Below are 25,799 nucleotides of genomic sequence, written 5' to 3'. Positions count from 1 at the left end.
TCGGCCCCCTGTGTCTCTCTGTTTTTCTGATTCGTGCAAATAAATCGGCACCACAAGTGAACTCTGATTCTTAGCACGATGAGAGAAGTCGCAAAATCAACCGGAATGTTCAAGCAAATTCTAGAAAAAAAGACCCGATCTAACTCTGTTAAGTACTACTCACGTGAAAAGCGGACAGACAGACAGACAGACATTGAATTGGGACCTCGGGTCACGAACGTCTCTGAACACGTACAAATCGGGTTACGACCAAAAAGTTCACCAAACTTTTGCATCTGTATGCGCCGGTGATTTCCACACGTGTTCAGTCTCTCCCTGTACAGTACATTGTTCTCGGTCAGACGTGACGGACGTTACCTCAAAACTGTAATCTCCTCTCCACGCAGCTGCTGCTCACTTCCTTCATGCCAGAACTCAACTCATGCAAGGTCAGTGTTCTTGGTTGTTTATGGTTAGTTTTTGTATAAATTACGGATTTTTCAGATGTTCATTTTTTTCCCCTGTGCTTAAAACTCATTTAAAAAATCAGTTCGTAAGGCTGTAGCGTGACTTCTTGCAATGTTAGTTTTCTCCGTTCAAGGTTTTCTTAGTGTTATTCAATGTTTTTACATTTAGTTTACTATTACACTGTGCATTCTATGGTATAATTAACTATTTTTGTGCTTAAAAATCTTAAAAAAAATATATATATTTACATACAGTTTGTACAGTCTGGAACGGATTAATTGCATTTACATACAATCCTATGGGGGAAATTACTTCGGGTCACGACCAAATTGGGTTACGACCAGAGTTTTGGAATGAATTACAGTCGTGACCCGAGGTTCCACCGTATACAGCGTATACCACGTCATGAAGGAGAATAATAAAGGCCTGGCAGCTGCCGAGGCTTGTCGACCATCCAGTTGGCACCCCAAGGACTGTCAGAGGAATGGCCAGAACCCAACAGCAGTGCCATTTGTGCTGTCGCTTTTCGACTCGATTGTCTACTTGACACTTGTAAGCTTTTTTGATGAGTGACCCCCCCCCCCCCCCCCCCCCACCCCACCCCTCAAAGGAGTGCATTGCATGGTTGGATGGCAGCTCTGTATCTTGAAAAATATCCATCCATCCATTTTTAGGCCTCCTTAATCCAGTTCAGGGATGGCTGGAGCCGATCCTGACAGCACTGGGCACAAGGCAATAAGCAGCCCTGGATGAGGTGCCATTTCATCTGAGGGCCTTATCACACACACACACACACACACACTAGAATTCATATTTTATGTGTCATATGTTATGAGTAAATTCTGAATTTGTGTCAGTCTTATTCTGTTATTATTTATTAGCTTTGTGCGTAGCAGGCCTAGTAATACTTTATATCACAATTGATTATTAGACATTTATTGAGACTGAGGCAGGTTTTCTGTTCCCCTCTCTACTGCCAGGTTGTGCCATTCTGAAGAGAAGACATCTCCACGAAGATGGCCAGCCAATCAGAAGAGTCCGGTAAGCCTGGCGTAGTCCTAGAATCGAAGTCAAGTAACACTAAATCTTGGCGGCTTTTCTTTCTGTGCCTCGGCACACACGTCCGTACATTTTCATGTCATCTTAATCCATTTCAGGATGATAGGGAACTGTAGCCCACCCTGGCGACACCTAACGTGAGGCAGAGACTAACTAACCCTGAACAGGCCACTGGAGTACCATGTTAGTCTCTCTCACACACATCGACTGGCATTGGGAGCAACGTAGACTTGCCAAGCGACAGAATACAGACATCTGTGGGATGTGTGAAAGATGACTGGAGTACTCCTAGGAGAGCCCACTTAAGACATAAGAAGTGCAGCAGTGTGCAAAAGTATTCAACCCCCTTGAAAGTCCTCCTCATTTTCTGCACGAGAGAAGATGTTGTCAAAGAAGAGACAAGTGAGCCACAAAAAGAGTTGGGGCAGACGCCCGTATATTGCAAAAGAGTTAAGTGTGGCGTACAGATTTGAGTCCAGGACAGAACTGTTTTGATGAGGCAAAGATGGCGGTTTTAAAGGAGAGGACAGGCAGTGATGTCATCAGGGCTGGAAACGCAACGTGGCATTATCAGAACCAGACAGAATTGGTCTGCAGTGGAAAGAGAGAAAGTGGGTCAGTACACTCTGCCACCCCCTGGTCTGGGGTGGAATTACCCTCATAGGGCGGCGTGGTGGCTCTGAGGCTAAGGATCTGCGCTGGTATCCAGAAGGTTGGCGGTTCGAATCCCCATCACTGCTGTGCCCTTGAGCAAGACCCTTAACCTGTAATTGCTCCAGGGGTGCTGTACAATGGCTGACCCTGCGCTCCGACCCGAAAACTAACAAATTCCTAATACAAGAAATTGTATAAGGCGAAATAAAGAACAAAACAAAAAAAAAAATTCAGGCCCTTCAACTGCCTCCCAGGCACACGTGTGTGACAATGTGTCCCCATATTTACCATCCATCCATTATCCAACCCGCTATATCCTAACTACAGGGTCACGGGTGTCTGCTGGAGCCAATCGGAGCCAGCACAGGGTGCAAGGCAGGAAACAAACCCCGGGCAGGGCGCCAGCCCACCGCAGCCCATATTTGTAATGTGAACTCTTACGCCGTAACAATGCATTTCCAAAGTCCAGATAAATCATTTTCTGTAGATATTGAACTGTACTCACAAGTAGGACTTCATTATACTTAATTATGACTGTCACCTTTGTTTCACTTGTCATTCATTTGTCATTTGTGTAAACCTGGAGCTTCCAAAGCACAGCGCTTTAAATACTTGGACAACACACAAACTTTGGCATTTTTCTTCTTCGGTTCAATAGCTACGGAAAATGGTTTATCTGGACTTTGGAAATGTATTGTTACAGCATAAGAGTTCACATTACGCATCCTGAATTGGTAAATATGGGGACAAATCCATGGTCATGAAGAAAATGAGGAGGACTCTGAAGGGGACTGAATACTTTTGCACACCGCTGCATGTGTACACCGCACCGAGGCAGAGGTCAGGTTCATTATGAGACCCCAGGACACCAAACTCCATGTTGTTTTGTCGGTAGAGTGTTATTTTACTTTCCCTCTTTTGTATTATTAATAAGTAGCCTTTGTCAGAATGCCTCAAATCTCCCGGACTTACCACTCTTTATAAGGTGTTGTACTTTATAACATCTCCCCACCTTCTCTTCTACATTTATAACCTCAGGCAATTAGGTGTAGTAAAAGACAAGCAGGAGTTAAGTTACAACTTAAATAATGTATTATTGATAATATTCATAAATAAATTACATTTGAATATCGGCAACCCTACAACCTGATAAATGCTGATGTGTAGTTTCAGGCGGCACACAGACTTTAAATGTCTCCAGTTAAGTCCTCATTTGTGGTCAGCTTTCTTCAGGACAGGCCGCATGCCTGTCTCAATATGGCTGCCGAGCTGTGCTCTTCATTGTGTTGTCCTTTTCAGTTCATGGTGTGTGAGATGGTCTTCATCAGTTTGGAGAAAGACAGAGAGAGAGCTGGGTAAAGTAACCAAATTTATAGGTTTTCTGTCCAACCCCTACAGCCAATAGGGTGTCGTGGTACTTAAAGGCTTCTGATACAAGCCATACTTCAGACCAATGGGGCACAGAATACCTTCACATATGCCCTCCAAACCAGGTGTTAGGGTAAAGCTTGCCAGCTGGGCAGCCTGGCTTTCCTGAGAGACTCCAGCAGAGAATCACTGGCCAAACTGGTTTGAGGCACTTCACCCCAACCCTGTCGTAAAATTACAAAGAGACTCATTCCTAAAAGGCGGGAAGGGGTTCTTAAACCATCAAACCATTGCTGTTATTATCAATAATGGAATACTAATATTACATTTGCTTTGACTAAGTTACAAATAAAGACATACAAAATATTTGTATAGTTGTATACAGCATTTCACATCACAACACTCCATGAGACAGCAGCCCTAAAGTCTGAGCCGCCGTGCCACTCGTCCCCCATCACGGCACTCGTTTCTACTAATTAAGGAGCCTCATCCTGTTTCCCGAGGTCAGAGTTGCAGAAAGTGATTAGTCTGTCAGGCGTCGCGCCCTCAAGCAGCATTCCTGAGAGCGGAGTAACTGGTCGGACCACTCGGGTGTTAGATGTGACGCATGGGCTTTTCTTTAGAAGTGTGGATTACGGCCAAAGCCTCCTGTTACGTCAGGCGAGGTACTGCTTTGTATTCTTTACGCTTTTGAATTTTGAATTTTTAGCGAAATGCTTTCCACTTGCTAAAATAGTAACTGGAATTACTGGTTTGGTTAAAAAAAAAATTGTTAGGCTTTTGTCATTGTTTAGATTGTCAGCCACTGATTTTTTTTATTTTTAACTCGATTAAGTTTGCCGCTGGTTTAATGTCACTCGCGGGAAACTGTATGCCGTGGAGCGGCCTTTTTTGTATTTTGCATACATTGTGTCGTTAACATCTGCATCGCTGTCTTCTTCTTTTGCCAGGAGGTCCTGACAAAGTGGCAGAATCTAAAAAGGAGAGCGCCAGCGTTTGCCAGTTCTACTTGCAAGGCCTCTGTCGCTTTGGATCCCAGTGTTGGAACATTCACAGGTCAGTTCAGGGCAGTGTGACGTGCCATCGGATCTTGAGTTTTTCTAAAGTGTGTAACATTGTCACTTTGGGATTGCAGGGCGTCTGAGCCTCTCCTGGCTGCCCTGGGTGCAAGAACATTAAACAGCCCTGGTCATGGGTCCCACTCACTCACTCACTCGCATGCCCACCACCACAGGGCCTTTCATGGAATCAACAGTCAACCTAGGAATTACGTCATTAAGGATTTGGAGGTTAAACCAATTAAATACCCCAACTCCACATAGATAATGCGTCAGCATGGGAGAGGTGAGAGGTGAGGAGCCTGCGCTGATACTGAGCCATTGCTGCACCCACTACATGACAAACCACCTTAGGATCCCAAATTAGGACATGAGTGCAATCATCCGTCAGGTGACACCTTGTTATAATATGTTTTGTTATTAAGTTTAATGTCACTGTTCTCTGTGCCCACTGTTGTGGACTCATTCACACAGGCAGACCAAGTGTGGTACACAGGGGCTCAGCATCAGCATTTAGAATTGCCGAGCCAAGCACAGGACTGGAGAGCCAAAGACAACTGGAGAATTGAATAGTCAGCCTAAAGACAGACTAGTATATTTATGTCTTCTGTCAGCACACCATCCTCTTTCCGTGTTGGGAGAATGAGAACTGTATGTAGGCATTGTGCTATTCCTGTATTTTTTGAAGGTGGGATTTGAGTCCTTTCCTGTCCTTGTTTGGATCCAGAGAAGGAGCCTGCACATGGAGCAACCAGAATATAAGGATGGACCTACGGCCAACACACTTTGAAGCTGCCGGGCGGAAGATTATGTCTTCCGTCCAGTGAAAATCCTTTCAGCGTGGCGACGAAAGATGGCAGACAGCGTTGGCCACATTGCTTGATAGAGTCTGTCATAAGCTTCCCGTCTGTAATACCACGTGAACCCGTCAGTAAAGTTAGCTAGATTATCCTTTATACTTCTCGTGTAATCTTGTAACCGTCATATTGCATGCTGGGTGGGGATAATACCTTTTTTATTTATAATTATTTAAATTCAGGTTAATTAAAACGGCACAATTAAAAAAAGAACACATTTCCAGAGAGCTAATCCCTCTTAAGGAAATGCACCTCAGCACCACATTGGAACAGGGGGACTTTTTTTTTTTTAATGGTGCGTGGAGTGCCAGTCATGCCACCAACCCCCAAGTTTTCCCTGCAGGGTGGAGGACCCTCTTGCAGGGCTGGACGCAGTTTAACTTCACACTCAGGACGGGGCAATCACAGGTTAAGAGCCCAACGGAGTGGAGTCACTCCTGGCTCTTTTACGGGATTTGAACCGGCAACCTTCTGATCAGCGGTGCAGATCCCCAGCCCCTGAGCCCCCACTGCACCCGCATGGGAGAAATAAATAAATAAAAAATCTGCTTCTAGGGTGGCGTAGTGGAACAGTGACCACTGCCTTATGAATTGGGACTCCCACACCGCACCGCTGTCTGTGTCTACAGTGGATTCACTTTCTGCACACTTCTTTGTGCTGTGCATTTCATTTTAAATGGATGACTCGGTCTTCACTCAATAACCCATAGTTACACAAACTTGTTTTCAGAAAGGTTAGCAAAAGTATTAAAAATCTGAATTTTTTCATTCCTATAAGCATTCAGACCCTTTGCTGAGGCTGTCCAGGTTGTGGTCTGGTGCATCCTGTTGGCTTTCATTGCAAACAACAACATTTATGTCTGTCTCAAATTTTCGCACAAATGGTGCAGCTCAAAGTGCCTTACAAGATAAAGAAACATTTATAAAAAACTAAAATGAGATTAGGCGATACTAAAAAAACTAAGTATAAAGTAAGGTCCAATGGCCGGGAGGGCAGCAAAAAAAAAAGCTCCAGATAAAAATATCTGCAGGGGTTCCAATGCCAAGAGACCACCCAGTCCCCAGTGGGCATTCTACCTGACATCAACAATCACAATCCATCCTGATGGTTTTCAGGCTTCATGTGGACCTCTGGCCTTCAGTCCATCAATCTAAGTCCCATGATACACTTGGTTGCTCTCCTCTGCACAGCTTCAAGTGCTGCTTTGTCTTTCATGTAACATGGTGACCAGAACTGCACACAGGACTCCAGAAGTGACCCCATTAGTGCATGATATAGTTGGAGCATAACATCCCTTGACATACATTCAACAGTTTTCCAATGCCAAGAGACCACCCAGCCCCCAGTGGGCATTTCTACCTGACATCAATGATCTCAATCAGTCCTCAAGGTTTTCAGGCTTCACGTGAAAGAATTTGATGACGAGGGTCATGTGGACATCTGGCCTTCAACCCATCAATGTTGGGACTGCATGGTGCCCTGGTCAGGTGGTGTTGGCACATATCGCCACCAGAGAAAAAAAATGGAAAAAGAACAGCAGGGAAGAGTAGGGATTGGTACAGATTACGGAGCCATGAAGGAAATGATAATTCAATGCATATATAGTAAACTAAGTAACTGGCCAAAAGAAGGGTCTTTGTCAGGGTGGTGACAAAAAACCCATTGGCCACTCTTAATACAGCTTCAGTAGTCCTGTGCTGAGATGGGAGAACCTATGGAAAGTGTGACCATCTCAACAGCACCCCATCAATAAGACATTGACGGTAGAGGGGCTTGATGGAAGGCACTCTTGACTTAAAGGGTTTGGTTTGGTCTGACGAGATAAACGTTGAACTCTTTGGGCAGACCACCAAGCACTGTGTCCATTAAAGATCTCACACTGCTCATTGCTGGCCCAACACCATCCCTACTGTGAAGGACAGCTGTGGCAGTATGGAGGTGCTTCTCAGTGGCAGGGACAGAGAGGCTCCTCAGAACTGACGGAAAGATGAATTGATGCCAAATCCAGAGATGCCTGCTCCGGTATGCACATCGACCTCATGCTGGAGTGACAGCTCACCTTTTAGCACAGCAGAGACCTGAAGCATGCAGCCGTGACATCGCTGGAGTGGCTTTGGGACAAGTCTCTCTGAGTGTCCTCAAGTGGCCCAGCCTTAAACCCCCTAGAACACGTGTGGCGTGACCTGAGGATGGCACTTCACAGACGCTCCCCATCCAGTCTTAATGGAGCCTGAGAGGGTCTGCCAGGAAGAACGGGAGAAACTCAGCTGAGGGGACTCGAAGCTGGAATTGCAGCCATAGGGGCTTCTACAAAGTAGTGAATTAGGGGTCGGAATACTTTTGGTTTTTCATAAATTTGCAAACCTTTCTGAAAACATGTTTATGTATATTTTAATTTCCACTTTTTTTTCTTTTTGTTTTATAATTTCTTAGGTTTTGTGCCTGTAGTGTATAATAATAATTGATAATAATATCTTATTTGGTATATTTTGTTAATTTTATTATTTTTTTTGTCATATTATGTTTTTATTCATACTGTGTTTATTCATTGTTTTGCCTTTTGTGTTATGTTAATAGCGGAGGTTTTAGTTATTGGTCTCCTTAACGTGAAGGCCAAGGAGGCGGGGCCACCTAGTGATGGAGCGAGAGGATTGTCCCAGCTGTATAGTTTAAAATAAAATTACAAAAAAAATACAAAACCAAACATTTAATTATTAGAAAAATATACAAAATAATATTTTTAAATATTACATAAACAAACAAGAGACTCAAGCTGCAGACAAGACCCTCGTTATCATATTAGATTTCAGATACTGTATATGCTTGCGGATAAGTTCTCCTGCGGATAAGTTTGGACTTGATTTTACCGTGTAATTTCCGGTATTTTATAATGTCAGTCATATAAGTTGAATGCGGAAAACTCACATTATTGGTCCAATAGATTATCTATATTACTAACCGAAGGTTGTAAACCGGATGCAGGACGCAGGACACATCGAAGCGCACGCGCACTGCAACGAGCCCGCCCATAGCTAATGACAGAGCCACAGAAAACACAGAAACGAGACCAGATGGATTCGGCACCCCGCCCCAGAGTCAAACCCGAGTTACTACGGACTCCCCAAAGGTCCACACTACATAGCATATTTGAATCACATTACTTTAATTCATTATTAACAGTACAGCTACAGAAAACACAGACACGAGACCAGATGGATAAAAACAATAAACGAACGCTCGTAAACGACGTATAGCTAACGGAGTCACGGCTCCAAAAAGAAACAGCTCAATTAACGGAAATACAAAAACGAGCCTGCATGGATAAAAACAATGAACGCAGGCGCCTACAACAATGAACGCAAGTGCTTCACAAACAGATGCAAAGGAGGCACGGCTCCAAAACGAAACAGCTCAGGTATCGTATAGGCGGGCTGACATATCGTGTCTACAGGGTAACACAGTGAATGCGGCGTCTATCTATATATGTGTATGTATCTAACGGAAATACAAAAATGAGCCCACATGGATAAATGAACGAAGGCTCCTACAACGCACGCATCGAGACAGGCTATAGGTACACGAAGACGCCTACAACGCGCTTCTGAAACAGCAGAAGCACAGGAGTCACAGCTCCAAAAACAAACAGCTCAACTAACGGAAATACAATAATGAGCCCACATGGATTAATGAACGAAGGCTCCTACAAAGCGCTTCAATAACACTAGAACCACAGGAGTCACGCCTACAAACACCAGAAGCAAAGGAGGCACGGCTCCAAAACGAAACAGCTCAGGTATCGTATAGACGGGCTGACGTATCGTGTCTACTGGGAAACACAGTGAGTGCGGCGTCTATCTATATATGTGTATGTATCTAAACTTGAGGTAGTGGTGATTACTGACAGTGCCAGCAGTCAGCTACTCCACAGTGCCTGCGGTCAGCGGTCCAATTATAATTCCTAACAGCAAACGACGTCTAGCTAACAACACACCCATAGGAAAACAAACACGAGACTGCATGGATAAAAACAATGAATGAAGGCACCTACAACGCGCTTCTTAAACACCAGAACCAGACGAGTCATGGCTCCAAAACGAAATCGCTTTACTACAAATGTATTTCTTTCATTAATTGAACACTTTCCCAGGACGCTCCCACCCTCCATGATCTTACATCCCTACAAATATTGGAGAGAGCAGAAAGTAATTGCCATTCTTGGATTTGCGATTCTGTAGAGAATCGCGGGTTTACTGGTGATATGCTAATGTCCACCTGAGAGAGTAACCACGGAGCACACGGCCTTTTTTTCTCTCTCCATTGTGCCTACGTGACCTCACGGTAAGACCCAAACTATTCCATAGTGACGTTTGCACTGTTTTGTTTTTAGTATCACTCCTCAGCCGGAAAAGGGTGGAGTGCCCTCTCAGGGTTGGTAGCGAGATCCTGCCCCAAGTGGAGGAGTTCAAGTATCTCGGGGTCTTGTTCACGAGTGAGGGAAGAATGGAGCGTGAGATCGACAGGCGGATCGGTGCGGCATCCGCAGTAATGCGGGCATTGCATCGGTCTGTCGTGGTGAAAAAGGAGCTGAGCCGCAAGGCGAAGCTCTCAATTTACCAGTCGATCTATGTTCCTACCCTCACCTATGGTCATGAGCTATGGGTAGTGACCGAAAGAACGAGATCGCGAATACAAGCGGCTGAAATGAGTTTCCTCCGCAGGGTGTCTGGGCTTTCCCTTAAAGATAGGGTGAGAAGCTCAGTCATCCGGGAGGGGCTCAGAGTAGAGCCGCTGCTCCTCCGCATCGAGAGGAGTCAGATGAGGTGGCTCTGGCATCTGATCAGGATGCCTCCTGGACGCCTCCCTGGTGAGGTGTTCCGGGCACGTCCAACCGGGAGGAGGCCCCGGGGAAGACCCAGGACACGCTGGAGGGACTATGTCTCTCGACTGGCCTGGGAACGCCTTGGGATTCTCCCGGAAGAGCTAGAAGAAGTGGCCGGGGAGAGGGAAGTCTGGGCATCTCTGCTCAAGCTGCTGCCCCCGCGACCCGACCTCGGATAAGCGGGAGACAATGGATGGATGGATGGAAGTATCACTCCCTCGTACTCCTGTATCATAAGAGCATCCCTTATCTACGATGGAGCGTTCTATTAGAAGAAAATAAGAAGCTGGTTTTAAATTGAAAGTCGCTGAAGTAGCGATAGAGGTTGGTAACTGTGCTGCTGCAACAAAGTTCAATGTGTCTGAGAAACTGGCGTGAGTTTGGAGTGTCGCATTTTTGAACGGGCGTATGAGTCGGTGGTCTGATTTTATGATTGATTTTTATATGCGAGTATTTTTCGGTATTTGTTCTTACTAAAAGTCTTTTGTACAGACACACATTTTTAAACCTCCTCAGTCAAAGGTCATGAGATACCTGGCAGCACCGAATGTAGTTGGTGGGGAAAAAGCCATGGGTGGGACGTCGTTCAGTTTAAGGGTAGGATTGGCTTAAACCCTTTGAATGAAACCTTTTTTTTTCCCCCCCAATGGTTTTCCAGTAAACTCCCTCCAGACCCCAAGGATTCCTCAGTGAAGAGGTATGATACAGATGTTAGGCCACATTCAGCAAGTGCTGCGGAGAATTCCAAATGCAAGAAGAGCCCGGTGAAAGAGGGAGCAAAGGGGAGAAGCAGAAAGGACAAAGAGGACCTGAAGCAAGATGCGGGGTCCAAAAAAAAGCCATCGATGAAGACTGCGGAGGATGTGATCTCCCGTATCCTTTGGGATCCGGAGCTGAAATCTGAAGAATTTGCGGTAGGCTACCTCGACCGCTTTCTTGGGGTCCTGGAGAAGCCGTTTTCAGAGTTTAGCTGGGAAGAAGATTTTGCGGCCCTGGACACCTATGAAGTTCTGGCTGTGCCTCAGCACCGCATACAGTATTTCCGTTATCGCGACAAGGTGGTCTGGGATAAAAACCACAGGCTTGACGATGTGTTTGGCTCTACGGGCAGTGGAAGGACCATCATAGATGTCATCGATGACGAGAGGAGAGAGAGAAATGGAGGACGGGATGAGGAGAAAGGCGATGTTAAAGAGGAGGACGCTGAAGAAGAGACAAAAATAGGTAAGAAGGAAAAAAAAACGGTCACCAACCGCATTGTCTGCTTACTGCTTGAATGTCCCTGAACACACCACAGTGCCACCATTTAACGAGTCCCAGCGGTCACGTATACAGATGTGGCCACTGAAGATGTTCAGAACAGGTTTCGCCCTCTGAACCTAATAAAGATTTACGTTTACCTGCTTAGCAGACACTTTGATCCAAAGTGACTTACAAAAGAACAAATGTGACAGGACAAGGTGACAAAACTGATTGGTGCTCAGAACAAAATACAATTCCTAGATTAAAACAATCTAACAGCAATTATCAGTTAGTCAGAAATGCATCCCACCAGAGAGTCTTTAGACTCTTCTTAAATACAGGGAGGGAGTCCGAAATTCAAATGGAGGTGGGCAGCAGCGACACATGAAGAGAGTCTCGTAGACTGCACTCTGAAATGTTGCTTTGCTGTGTAAGGTCCTGTGGTGACCCCGTTATCCCCTTTTTTACTTAATAACGTGTCTAAAATCCCATACGCGCTTACAACTCTGTGATCAGGTACTTTGGCACTTCCTCCCCACTTCCCTTCTACACCTGTAACCTCAGGCAATTAGACAGAGTGAAGAAACAGGCAGGGGTTAAGTTACACATTGAATTATTTTAATGTCCCAAAATATTAAGGAAATCGAATACAATGTGAATATCCGCAAACCACACCATTACAGCCTAAGTAGCCGTGCGTCTCGTGTCCATAGGCGGCTCTCGGCTTACCTTCAGTCTAACATGGTCTTTGAATGGAGTATTGAAACAGGCCTCATGCCCGTCTCAATATGGCTGTCAAGATAGAGTTGTCTTCAGGTAAGGTGACCAACTTTATCCCATTCTTACCTGCCATGACTGGGGAAGTCACAAAAGCTCCAAAGTTCTGTGGGGGAAATACCGTCAAACCCCGGCAAGAAAAAGGCTTTGAATAATCTTAAAAATACAAAAGGCTCTACAATACACACAGCTGTGAGGAGCACAAAGTCAAGGAAGTCCCAAAAACAGTCAGAAGATCCTGAGTCAATAACAAAGGCACAGATACTCACAAGGAACTCTGCACTCTTTAGTGCTTTCGAAATGAACCGGCAAGAACGATGGAGGGCCCTCCCATAAACAGAGTGGAGGGGCCGTTCCTGGTGGTGACTGGCAGGTGGCCAGTGAATCACTCATAAAGCACATGGGTCGTAACCAAGGCCTGATCCATTTACAAATGAGCACAAAGAAAAATGTACATAATAAAGAAAAGCAACATGAATAGAAATAAGTGGCATAAAATTAGACGATGCAAACAAGGAACACGGCTGTGAACCCCAGCCAGGGAAACATGGCATTACCACCAAACGCAAACCACTGGGGCATCATGGTACAGAATGGCCTTCGAATCAAAACCAGTCAACAACAGCAAATTAGTCTAACTGGTAACGGCGAGAGCACTCTGGTCCAACTCGTCCCCCAATTCTTTGTTTAGGCCGTGCATGGCCTGCCTGCGGTGGATGGTGTGGGAAACAGCCTGGACACAGACAGTCCGACACCGATGGTTTACACCCAAACACACGTTTATTCAAATTTACAAGTGAATATCCAACCGCACACCACCCAGTGCCCCAGCACTAAGCACCCTCAGTCCAGGCCTCTATCACAATGCGTCTCCTCCGAGCTCCGTCCACTTCCAGCTGACGAATGGAGGGAGGCAGCCCCTTTTATGTTCTCCCGGACGTGCCCAGGTGCCTCCCGATGAACTTCCGCCGGCACTCCCTGGTGTGGCGGAAGTGCTGGCTGAGAACCGGAAGCACTCCGAGTGTCCCTGGTAATCCTTCCGCCAGCACCCCCGGGGGTGGTGGAAGTGCTGACGTCCAGGGCTCTTCAGGCATCCGGGTGCCCCCTGGTGGTGACCATGGGCCCCTATAGGGTTGAGCTTCCATGCTCTGTTCCCCGTGGTCCCCATACCAACCAGGGCGGCTGCCCCCCCTCGTGGTCCGGAGGAGGCGTAATCCCTCTTCCGGTCCTTCCAGGCGTCCCGGCTGGGTACCACCCCCAGCCACTCGCCACAATGGCTTAAAAGCTCCAAGTCCACACACAGTCACTTTTGTCAAAGCTGGGTTTAATACTTCATATAACACCGTAAATCACCGTAAATTTCACATCCTGTGTCAGTCCTAAAGACTCAGGGGGTGGGAGGTTAGTTAGGTAAACATCAAAGCACTGTTGTTCTCCTCAATGAAGTGAAACGTGCCCCCTGAAACAATACAATACAATTTATTTTTGTATAGCCCAAAATCACACAAGAAGTGCTGCAGTGGGCTCTAACTGACCCTGCCTCTTGAAAGCCCCCCAGCCTTGACTCTCTAAGAAGACAAGGAAAAACTCCCAAATAAAAATGGAAGAAACTTTGAGAAAGGCAGTTCAGAGAGAGCCCCCTTTCCAGGTAGGTTGAGCATGCAGTGGGTGTCAAAAAGAAAAAGGGGGGTCAATACAATACAATACAATACAATACACAGAACACAAGTAACAACGCCTAATGTCTCGTTTGCTTTGTCTAGCTTACAAATAAAAATATGCAGAATATACAGTGGGGCAAAAAAGTATTTAGTCAGCCACCAATTGTGCAAGTTCTCCCACTTAAAAAGATGAGAGAGGCCTGTAATTTTCATCATAGGTATACCTCAACTATGAGAGACAAAATGAGAAAACAAAATCCAGAAAATCACATTGTCTGATTTTTGAAGAATTTATTTGCAAATTATGGTGGAAAAAAAGTATTTGGTCAATAACAAAAGTTCATCTCAATACTTTGTTATATAGCCTTTGTTGGCAATGACAGAGGTCAAACGTTTTCTGTAAGTCTTCACAAGGTTTTCACACACTGTTGCTGGTATTTTGGCCCATTCCTCCATGCAGATCTCCTCTAGAGCAGTGATGTTTTGGGGCTGTCGCTGGGCAACACGGACTTTCAACTCCCTCCAAAGATTTTCTATGGGGTTGAGATCTGGAGACTGGCTAGGCCACTCCAGGACCTTGAAATGCTTCTTACGAAGCCACTCCTTCGTTACCCGGGCGGTGTGTTTGGGATCATTGTCATGCTGAAAGACCCAGCCACGTTTCATCTTCAATGCCCTTGCTGATGGAAGGAGGTTTTCACTCAAAATCTGACGATACATGGCCCCATTCATTCTTTCCTTTACACAGATCAGTCGTCCTGGTCCCTTTGCAGAAAAACTGCCCCAAAGCATGATGTTTCCACCCCCATGCTTTACAGTAGGTATGGTGTTCTTTGGATGCAACTCAGCATTCTTTCTCCTCCAAACACGACGAGTAGAGTTTTTTCATCTGACCATATGACGTTCTCCCAATCCACTTCTGGATCATCCAAATGCTCTCTAGCAAACTTCAGACGGGCCTGCACATGTACTGGCTTAAGCAGGGGGACACGTCTGGCACTGCAGGATTTGAGTCCCTGGCGGCGTAGTGTGTTACTGATGGTAGCCTTTGTTACTTTGGTCCCAGCTCTCTGCAGGTCATTCACTAGGTCCCCCCGTGTGGTTCTGGGATTTTTGCTCACCGTTCTTGTGATCATTTTGACCCCACGGGGCGAGATCTTGCGTGGAGCCACAGATCGAGGGAGATTATCAGTGGTCTTGTATGTCTTCCATTTTCTAATAATTGCTCCAACAGTTGATTTCTTCACACCAAGCTGCTTACCTATTGCAGATTCAGTCTTCCCAGCCTGGTGCAGGTCTACAATTTTGTTTCTGGGGTCCTTTGACAGCTCTTTGGTCTTGGCCATAGTGGAGTTTGGAGTGTGACTGTTTGAGGTTGTGGACAGGTGTCTTTTATATTGATAACGAGTTCAAACAGGTGCCATTAATACAGGTGACGAATGGAGGACAGAGGAGCCTCTAACAGAAGAAGTTACAGGTCTAGTCAGAAATCTTGCTTGTTTCTAGGTGACCAAATACTTATTTTCCACCATAATTTGCAAATAAATTCTTTAAAAATCAGACAATGTGATTTTCTGGATTTGTTTTTCTCATTTTGTCTCTCATAGTTGAGGTAAACCTGTCATGAAAATTACAGGCGCCTCTCATCTTTTTAAGTTGTAGAACTTGCACAATTGGTGGCTGACTAAATTCTTTTTTGCCCCACTGTATGTCATATCGATCAACTTGTACGTTAGAAATCACTCCACCACAAATCACGTGAAGCAGATGGTGTCCAAAGAGTGAGCAGAACTTCTGACCAATGAATGTTGGGGAGGGGCGGGGTCTTCAATTGAAAAGCTTCACTGCGTTCCACTTTCGTTCACGGGGTCTCTTGCAGTGATGGTTGATTTTCTAATACTTTAGCGTACATTTGGGTTGTTGTGAATGTTGAAGCAGGCTGACACGGCAGGGATGCCCTCAGCCCCAATGAAGACACCCGGAGACTCGGAACAGACGGCAGCATTCAGCTTTATTGTATGGCGTGCATACGGACTCATGAGCCCCCAGCTATTGGCACCTTTTACTTTTATTACAATTCATCCCATTTCAGCCATTATTCTTCCTCATCTCACTTCTAGCATTCCGTTGCTCTAGTCCTGCCTCTAATTCTTAGTTCAGGGGGTGTCATGACCCGCTCTGTCTATCTTATCTGTTTGATGAGGACTGTTGTTGCTTGCTACTATAATTTACAGCCAAAGAGTTCACATTCTCTCTCTAAGCGAGGGGCCCATCTTTCTCCGGCCCTCCTGCACGTCTGACCTTTGGCTTATGAAATATTGGTGGCTTCTAGCTCATCCAGAATAATAAAAAATATGTAGGCATAAGTCTTTTTAACCCCTAACTCTTACATCTTAATACTTAGTAAAACTAGGGGGCTTTGCCCACTGCTCACTTCGGGAGAGCACACTACACAGCAGCCACTTCGCGTCTCTGCCGCTCACATTGTGAACATGGTGGGGCTGAACACACGCTAAGGAGATGCGGGCAGATCAGCTGCTGGCTTGTTGCTACTGAGCTGCATGATCTGCTTGTCGCGCTGCGCGTCGATCATTTAAAAGTCCTTTTGTCTCGTGAGACGTTAAAGTGTCTTTCTGAGAAGATCACGTGGGGCGTTAAAGCGTCTCTCATCTTTTTGTGAAGATCACGTCTCAACCCAAGATTTTTTATTATAATAGACAGATATAGTGTCTACTTTTCTCGTGCTTATAATACTTTTCTAATACGTAGAGATTACCAATTTTAAGAATTCCGTTTTCTATATGAACTGACGGTGTGACTGGATATCCACGAGTTTTTGGTTTTTTTTCATGTGTTGTGGTTGCTGTTGTTCATTGTTGGTCCCCATTGACATCAATTGTATCAGGAATTTTGTTATTTCCATTCTCCATTAAACCGTGAGACTAATCCTTTTTCTCTGCCATGACTAGAAACAAGGTAAGGGGTAAGTAAAAGGTGATTTTTTTTTCCTGGAGCTTTGCCTTAAGCACTGCCACTTGACTGCTGCCACTGCGTCTTTGACTCTTACACTTGGTTTTTATGTGTTAAACGTGAATTTTAATTATGTTTTTAGGAGAAGCCGAGCCTGAGCGCTGTCCCCACGAAGATGGTAAACTCTTGTCCCATTTCTCCGCTCAATGTGGATTGCAGGAGGACCGTGAAACCACACCATTGTCTCCTAAGAGCACCACACCAGTACCCCGCTCTACTGAAGGTGACCTTTCTGTAATGGGGTCAGTGGAGAGTGACCATCATGAGAAGCTCAAACCAAACTACTTTGTGTCTGTTCGGCTTACCGAGGACATGTTCAGAAGCGCAACTAGAGAGGTTCACAATTACCTGGTACAAAAGGATGCCACCTTGGCCGATTATTGCCTTCCTCTGGGCACGCTGCACTTAACTTTGTGCCTTTTGTCGTTAAACAGCCCCGAGGAAGTTGACCTGGCAAGGAATGTCCTCCAAGAATTTGCATTTGAACGCCGAAGGTTGTTGCCCCCCCCTTTAGTTCTTTCTTTCCCAGATGGCCTGAAAGATTTCAAGGCCCGAGTCCTGTATGTGCAGCCTGAACCTCTGGACTCGGTCCAGAAGCTGGCAAAGACTTTGGCCGCAGCCTTCAAGGAGAAAGGTCTGTCTGTAGTGTGCGGACAGCAAGAAGCTAATCTTCATGTTGCTTTGGCTAAAGTGAGCAAATGCTTAAAGAACGAAGACAGCGGGGCCTCTGGCTGCTTCCCTCAAAGTCTGTACAAAGGGGTCCCTCCTCTAGATTTTGGGTGCCAGGCTGTGGAGGAGTTGGCCTTGTGCTGTGCGGGCAGAGCCAGGCGTCATGACGGGTTTTATGCGACCCCGGCTGTCGTCAGGCTGTACTGAGGGCATTTTTATTATTTGCACTTGCATTGAATCAACACATCGATTGGGGTGTTGGGATTATGAGCAGGTTATTGGGGTCCTGTTATGGTTAACGCTGCTGAGTTATGACAGGGAATCATGGCTGACACTACATAATACAAGTCCTTCATTTATAGTGACCTTCGTGACACGACTGATGTTGTCCCCTCCAGGGTTGCTTCTTGTCTTAACATCCAACACTTCTGGTGTGAGACTCGAGCCCACCCAAAACCCTGAATTGGACAGAACAGGTAGGAAACTATATGCTTGTCATAAAGGGGTCCAGGAGGCTCATCTAATCTGAAATTAATTAAGAGAACGCTCCGTTGCTTCATACCGTTAATAAAATGGCATTCATTTATAAATCGCATTAATCCTAGTAGAAGTAACTCCTTGACCTGTCCGCTGCCTTTGACACTACTGACCATGAGACATTGCTGTTGCGCCTTGAACATCTTGTTGGGCTTAAAGGGGCCGCTCTTAACTGGTTCAGATCATATCTAACTGGTAGACACTTTTCAGTGACTTTAAACTTCGTCTACTGCTCCTCTTCAATGTGGTGTTCCTCAGGGATCCATTTTGGGTCCTTCACCCTATTGGAGCTATTTTTAGGAAATTTAACATTTCTTTTCGCTGCTATGCTGATGATACTCAGGTTTATATTCCCGTCTGCAACTCTGCAATGAATTAACTACACGACTGTCTTCTTAAACTAAGACCCTTGATGGCTAATAATTTTCTTGATGTGAATCGAAATAAAACGGAGGTGCTTATAGTGGGTCCATCAGCTATAAGCCCAAATTGGTCTTGGACTTCTCGGCTCTTTCTCCGTCTTTTGCAAACCTCAAATCCGTAATCTTGGTGTCATCTTTTGACAGAAACCTCTCTTTAGAGTAATAATTCTGTCGTCAAGAGTTGCTTTTTACAGTTTCGTCTACTAGGTAAGATCGGGCCTTTTTTATCTCCTAGGGATCTTGAGAAAGCTACTCCTGCTTTTATCTTTTCTCGCCTCGATTACTGCAACTCGCTGTATTCTGGGATTAGCAAATCCCTGATACGCAGGTTACAGTTGGTCCAGAATGCTGCCGCTCGCTTTCTGGTTGGGGCAAGAAAGTCTGACTCTGTTTCTCCAATATTAGCGTCTTTACACTGGCTGCCTGTCAGTTTTTCGAATTGATTTTAAAATCTTGTTGCTAGTTTTTAAATCTTTACATGGGCTCGCTCCTGCCTATTTATCTGAATTGTGTTCTTTACACCAGCCGTCTAGAGCACAGGTGTCGAACTCCAAGCCTGGAGGGCCGTAGTGGCTGCAGGTTTTCATTCTAACCATCTTCTTCATTATTGACCAGTGTTTGCTGCTAATTAACTTGACTCAGGCTCCTTAGTTGTCTCTTTTTATAATTAGCAGCCAAACAAGAACGAGAAACAAAACAAGCCGCTACATGACCAGCTCACCTGTGCCCCATCACACAATATCTGAAAATAAAGAAAGGTGAAGGTCTCAGTAAGATTGATCTCTCAGGTCACCAAAACATTTTGATGAACAGAAAATCAACAGTTTTGGAAATGTCTGCTGTGGCAGAATGAGAGCAGCAACAGGCCACGGGATTAAATAACGGGCTTAATTAACAGCAAGAATAAGCTTCTCATTAATGGATTGGTTGGAGTGAAATTGGTTGGAGTTTGAAATCCCAGTTTAGCTGCTCATCTGTCGGCTCGTTTCACGTCTCATTTCTGTTTGGCTGCCATTTAATGAAGAAAAGAATCAACTCAGAGGACTGAATCCTTAAAAACAGGGCTATTGAAATGAAGGGAAAAGGAGTTAATTAGCAGTGAAAACTGGTCACTAGTGAAGAAGATGCAGCCACTGCGGCCCTCCAGGCCTGGAGTTTGACACCCCTGGTCTAGAGTGCTTAGATCTTCTGGTCAGTTGTCTCTTGTTGTCCATCGTACCAAGTGTCAAACTAAGGGGGACAGACAGGGCTTCACCTGTGGAACTTGTTACCGCGTCACATAAAGGAGTCGTCTACAATTCAGAACGAGATTAAAGACTCATTTCTATTGTCGCAGGTGGCTTGGGGGGGGGGGCGACCCACCCGGGAGGAGGTCATACACCTCCCCCAGACCACATGGGGGCGACCACCCTGGCGGCTATGGGCACCATGGGTACAGAGCTTTAAAGCTCAACCCCGTAGGGTCTCGTGGTCACCACCAGGGGGTGCCCCAATGCGTTGGGAGCCCTGGACCTCAGCACTTCTGCCATACCCGGAAGTGCTGGGGGATGAAGAGGATCGGGGACACCTGGAGTGCTTCCGGGTGCGGAGCCGATACTTCCGGCACACTGAGGAGCTCATCGGAAGACACCTGGAGCACATCCGGGTGTGGATAAAAGGGGCCGCCTCCCTCCATTCGGGTGGAAGAAGGACGAGGTCTTGGAGGAGGCAAGGAGGCGGCCTGAAGAAGGAAAAGCATTTGTGTTGTGGCCAGGACTTTTGGGGACTTTGGGGTTTGTGTGGCACTTTTGTACATAATGGACAGTGTAAGTAAACGTGTGTTGAGTGACTTTAACGTGTCTGCCTGTCTGTGTCGGGTCATCTTCCACACTAGTCACTTGCTTTCTGTGACCTTCAGTAATACTGGTGGTTTCCTCATTGTGATTCTATAATCTTACTTCTATTTATTATTTATTTTATTTATGTTTTTTTTTTTTTTGGCCACAGCATTCCTATGTTGTTTTAAATGTGCTATATAAAATAAATTGATATTGACAAGTAACGCGCTTTGGTCACTCCGCGCTCCACACTCTTTCTCTACTGCCGTTTTTCGGAGGCCCACGTCATTGTGTTGTACGAGATCTCATGGCGCTCACTTGACGTTCCCCGCGACTCCATCCCCGATTTTTGTGGCTTACTGATGTTTGGTCAAATTCTGAGAATATGACTGCAGGTCAGTGAATTCATTTTTGTTACAGTCCAACCTTGAAGAGAGAGAATACAAACCATCAGTGCGTCTTTGTCGAGACCGATTGTGATTTACGGATTCACTCCACTTATCTGTCTTACTCGCTCCTTGTAGTTTGTAGCGACGACGCAAAAAAATAAAAAATGAAGTGGAGACCATTCAGTCCGTCAAGTCTGTTTGTGTAGCTCAGAGCTAAGCTGTCTCAGCAACTCGTCCAGACCCTTCTTAAAATCTCCTCAAGGAAATTTGACAAATGAGAGGAGACCATTCAGTCCATGTGTCACTCATTTGTGTAGCTAATAGCCACGCTGTCCCAACGTCCATCCATCTAATTTCCAACCCGCTGAATCCAAACACAGGGTCACAGGGGTCTGCTGGAGCCAATCACAGCCAGCACAGGGCACAAGGCAAGAACAAATCCTGGGCAGGGTGCCAACCCACCGCAGCTGTCCCAACATCTCATCCAGATTCTTCTTAAAGATCCTCAAGGTTTCTCCTTCAACTCCATGTCTTGGTAGTTTGTTCCTGAGTCCCACAACTCTTTGCATAAAGAAGGGCTTCCTGTCTTCAGTCCTAAATGCTCTTCCCCTTAAGATGAATGGGATGTTGCTGATCTCCTTTGTCCTCCTTTGAGTGGTATAAACATCTGGACGAGGTCCCCACACAGTCTCCTCTGCTTGAGACTGCACAGGTTTAATTGTCTGAGTCTGTCACCGTCGGACACGTCCTTAATAACATCAACAATGTTTATTTCTAGAGCACATTGTCATACAAAAGATGTCGCTCAAAGTGCTTTACAGGATGAAGGAAGAAACAAAATTAAATGAAATATAAACATAAAATTAGGCAATACTAATTAACATAGAATAAAAGTAAGGTCTGACGGCCAGGGAGGACAGAAAAATAAAAAATAAAACTCCAGACAGCTGGAGAAAAAAACAAAATCTGCAGGGGTCCCGAGACCACCCAGCCCCCAGTGGGCATTCTACCTAACATCAAGGACCTCAATCCATCCTGATGGTTTTCAGGCTTCACGTGGTCGGGTGGACCTCTGGCCTTAAATCCATCAATCTAAGTCCCATGATCCACTTGGTTGCTCTCCTCTGCACAGCTTCAAGTGCTGCTTTGTCTTTGGGTTTGACGATACGACTGTGAGTGAATGAAAAGATGGAACTCTGGAGAGAGCAACATACAATTGTTCGTGACTGAAAACTGGGTTTGGCCGATACAGGCAATGTGTGTGTGTGTGTGCGTGTGTCTCTCTCTCTCACGCACCTGTGTGTGTGTGTGTGTCTCTCGTGTGTGTGTGTGTCTCTCTCTCGCGCACCTGTGTGTGTGTGTGTGTGTGTGTCTCTCTCTTGTGCACCTACACAGATGAAAGCGACTCAGGTGAGGAGTTGGGGGTGGGCACATGAGCAGGCAGTGCGCATGCCTCGGGGAGGAGGGTTAGAGTTGGTGGGCGGGGCTGTGTGAGTTGACAGGTGTGGCTCTGTTGTGCGTATCCCATGGTGTTAGAGTTGGTGGGGCGTGGCTCTGTGAGTTGACGGGCGTGGCTCTGTCTTGCGTATCCCATGGTCTTAGAGTTGGTGGGCGTGGCTCTGAGTTGGTGGGCGTGGCTCAACCGTGTGTATTCCATGGTCTTAGAGTTGGTGGGGCGGGGCTCTGTGAGTTGGCGGGCGTGGCTCTGTTGTGCGTATCCCATGGTCTTAGAGTTGGTGGGGCGGGGCTCTGTGAGTTGGCGGGCGTGGCTCTGTCTTGCGTATCCCATGGTCTTAGAGTAGGTGGGCGTGGCTCTGAGTTGGTGGGCGTGGCTCTGTCGTGTGTATCCCATGGTCTTAGAGTTGGTGGGCGGGGCTCTGTGAGTTGGCAGGCGTGGCTCTGTCTTGCGTGCGTCTTGCTTGCCATGGACTTAGTGAATTATATATATAGATAATTCTTTCCATTTATATAGCACTTTTCTCACTACTCAAAGCACTCAGCAATTGCAGGTTAAGGGCCCAACAGAGCAGAGTCCCTTTTGGCATTTACGGGATTCGAACCGGAAACCTTCTAATTGCCAGTGCAGATCCCTAACCTCAGAGCCACCACTCCACCTCACTCCACCTTTCATGTAACGTGGTGACCAGAACTGCACCCAGAAGTGACCTCATTAGTAGATGATATAGATGGAGCATAACATCCCTTGACGTAAATTCAACAGTTTTTATGATGTAACTTAACCTTTTATTTGCCTTTTTAATTGCTTCTGCACATTGCTTACTCAACCCAACTCTACTTTTATTGTCCTTCATCCACAATGTAGTAGACTGAATGATTGAACAAAATTTCATTCCTTGCAGTCCCCATTGCACAGACCAAGCAACTTACATTTAACATCAACGGTAACATTACCAAAACAATGTGACAAAACAAAAGACGCAGGGCTGTACAGTCGAACAATGCTGGAGGTGCAGAGTGGTGTCAAGTGACAGTAGGTACAGTAATTGGGGGAAAGTTACAGGCGTATGGTGATGGGTGACATGTAGGAGTTCACAAGTCTTATAGTTTATAGGACCTGGCTGTGCTGCTCCTAATGCTGCGGTGTCTTCTACCTCCACGGTTTTCAAACTTTTTTGAACAAGTACCACTCTGCGAGGACCAGTAAACTGAAGTACCACTGTCAATGAATCGTTAATTTACGCCTGTGTTGTTTTGAAGAAAAAGTCACTATAATGACTATAATTATGACGTTAAAGTGATATTAAACTGATTAAGGAAATGGGTGCCCGCGCTAATAAAAGCCGACTTGGAGTCTTCCACGCATTTACAGTAGTATACTTATACTATATGCGATTATATGCAACATATTGCCATTCTAGCAACATCGATTCGTGGAAAATAAAGGACCACACGAGTACCACTTGGCATGACTTGAAGTACCACCAGTGGTACGCGTACCACAGTTTGAAAACCGTGGTTCTACCTGATGGCAGGAGGTCAGACGGTGTGTGTGACGGGTGAGAGGCGTCTTCCACAATGGCAATGATGTCCTCGATCGATTAGAGGGAGACCCCTAGGATCATGCTGAGGAGTCTTGAGCTCATGGGCTTTCATCTTCTTCTTTCGGCTGCTCCCATTAGGGGTCACCACAGCGGATCATCTTCTTCCATTTCTTCCTGTCCTTTCCATCTTGTTCTGTCACACCCATCACCTGCATGTCCTCTCTCGCTACATCCATACATCTTCTCTTAGGCCTTCCTGTTCTCCTCTTCCCTGTGAGCTCTATCCTTAGCACCCTTCTCCCATTATACTCACCATCTCTCCTCTGCACATGTCCAAACTAACGCAATTTTGCCTCTCTGACTTTGTCTCCTAAACGTCCAACCTGAGCTGACCCTCTAATGTCCTCATTTCTAATCATGTCCATCTTCATCACACACAATGCAAATCTTAGCATCTTTAACTCTGCCACCTCCAGCTGTGTCTCCTGTGCCACCATCTCCATCCCATATAACATAGCTTGTCTCACTACCATCCTGTAGACCTTCCCTTTCACTCTTGCTGATACCCATCTGTCACAAATCACTCCTGACACTCTTCTCCACCCACTCCACCCTAATCCTGTCCATCCTCGTCACACCCAATGCCAATCTTAACACCTCCAGCTCTGTCTCCTGCTTTCTAGTCAGTGCCACCATCTCCACACAGCTGGTCTTTGCTGTTCCCAAACCACACGGTGATGCAGCTTGTCAGGACGTTCTCCACGGTTCCTCTGTAAATGGTGGTAAGAAGGGGGTATGGTTCCAGCCGAGTGTTTTCTTGTGCCTTCTGGACGTTAGAGTCGGTGTTGGTTGTCCAGGAGAGGTCATCAGATATTCACACGCCAAGAAACTTGTACCCAGAGGTTACTTCCTGTATGACAGTGTCTGCCATCTTGTAGTTATAACTGATGGCCCCTTTGCCCACGTGTTGATGTTTTGCACATTTTCAGCATTAAGTTATCCAGCTGTAAGCTAAAAATGTCCAAAACACATTCATGTTTTGGTGAAATATTATTCATACTTCCAGGAAAAATCAGCGTACAATGTCATCAAAAAAGGCCCATTCCCATAAGGCTGTGCTTCTGAACTGACAACAGGACTCTTGACCAATGAATGAGGGTGAGAGGCGGATCTTCAACCAAAAGGCGACTCCGGGGTGCTGGCCGTTATACGCTTGTGTGGTCTTCTGTGTTCTTTTTAACTTTTACTTTTGTTATTTGCCAGTTTTAGATGTGTGTTGTTGTTTGAGACGGCACTAGTGATGTCTCGCCCGTAGTTGATTTTTAGATCAGTTTAATGAAATCTTAAGTTAAAAAGAGGAGGCTTCAGTGTCCGTCCCAACCACGTGAGCGATTCCAGACTTTTGGCCGGTGGCGTATGTGTGAGGGGGTTGCTGTGACGGTCTGACATCTTCTCTATGGTCGCTTCCGGCTTTTTCGTCCAGTTCTGCTACGATGGGCTTCGGCCCCCCAGTGTGTGCCCACTGTACAGGCCAGCAGTCCTTTTGAATGGAGCTGGAATCAGAAGATGGACGGTAAAACCGATAACTTGCCAAGGTCAGAGCCGGAAAGAGCGCAGCCCGGGACGTGAGACAAAAATCCCAAGGAGGGTCTCGTAGGGTGAGAGTCAGAAAGCCGAGTGGTTGAGAGTGTCAGTGCCAGTTTTTAACATTAGTCGTGTTCCCCATGAAAGGCGCTATATACAGTAAAAGACGAATTTGCTAAAGCCTTTGTCGCCATTAAAAGGCCATGCAATCCTCACTTTGGGTTTTTGCCTTCCAGGACTTTAGTTGTCAAAATCAGAAAGCATAGCACTCTAACACTCTTCCTCGTGAAAGGCACTATATACGGCACAAGGGTACCACCCGGCTCCCTGTTGACCCCGAGTCATT

At 45.9% G+C, this 25,799-nt stretch overlaps 1 protein-coding gene and 1 long non-coding RNA gene across 2 annotated transcripts; one reads left to right on the top strand and one right to left on the bottom strand.

Annotated features, from left to right (window-relative positions):
- The first annotated feature begins 1,357 nt into the window (after positions 1-1,357).
- Positions 1,358-18,294, top strand: leng9 (leukocyte receptor cluster (LRC) member 9). The gene is made up of 4 exons (XM_028821600.2): positions 1,358-1,488; positions 4,479-4,584; positions 10,982-11,547; positions 17,116-18,294. Exons 1-4 carry the CDS (start codon positions 1,464-1,466, stop codon positions 17,907-17,909), a joined length of 1,491 nt encoding a protein of 496 aa, XP_028677433.1. The 5' UTR covers positions 1,358-1,463; the 3' UTR covers positions 17,910-18,294.
- On the bottom strand, positions 6,461-23,258 carry LOC127526017 (uncharacterized). Its single transcript, XR_007933642.1, has 3 exons — positions 22,982-23,258; positions 21,878-22,008; positions 6,461-6,520 (listed from the first exon to the last, which is right to left on the bottom strand). It is a non-coding gene; the product is annotated as an uncharacterized LOC127526017 (long non-coding RNA).
- Positions 23,259-25,799: the final 2,541 nt, after the last annotated feature.

This window comes from Erpetoichthys calabaricus, chromosome 16 (assembly GCF_900747795.2).
Source record: "Erpetoichthys calabaricus chromosome 16, fErpCal1.3, whole genome shotgun sequence".
In the NCBI taxonomy this organism is placed as follows: domain Eukaryota; kingdom Metazoa; phylum Chordata; class Cladistia; order Polypteriformes; family Polypteridae; genus Erpetoichthys; species Erpetoichthys calabaricus.
This window is presented reverse-complemented; position numbering and strand designations above follow the sequence as displayed.

Bases quoted from the DNA above. Each gene is read 5' to 3' on its own strand.
- leng9 (XM_028821600.2), top strand. From the start codon at position 1,464: ATGGCCAGCCAATCAGAAGAGTCCG. The intron at 4,585-10,981 runs GTCAGTTCAGGG...ATGGTTTTCCAG, and splicing joins CAGTGTTGGAACATTCACAG to TAAACTCCCTCCAGACCCCA. The intron at 11,548-17,115 runs GTAAGAAGGAAA...TTATGTTTTTAG, and splicing joins TGAAGAAGAGACAAAAATAG to GAGAAGCCGAGCCTGAGCGC.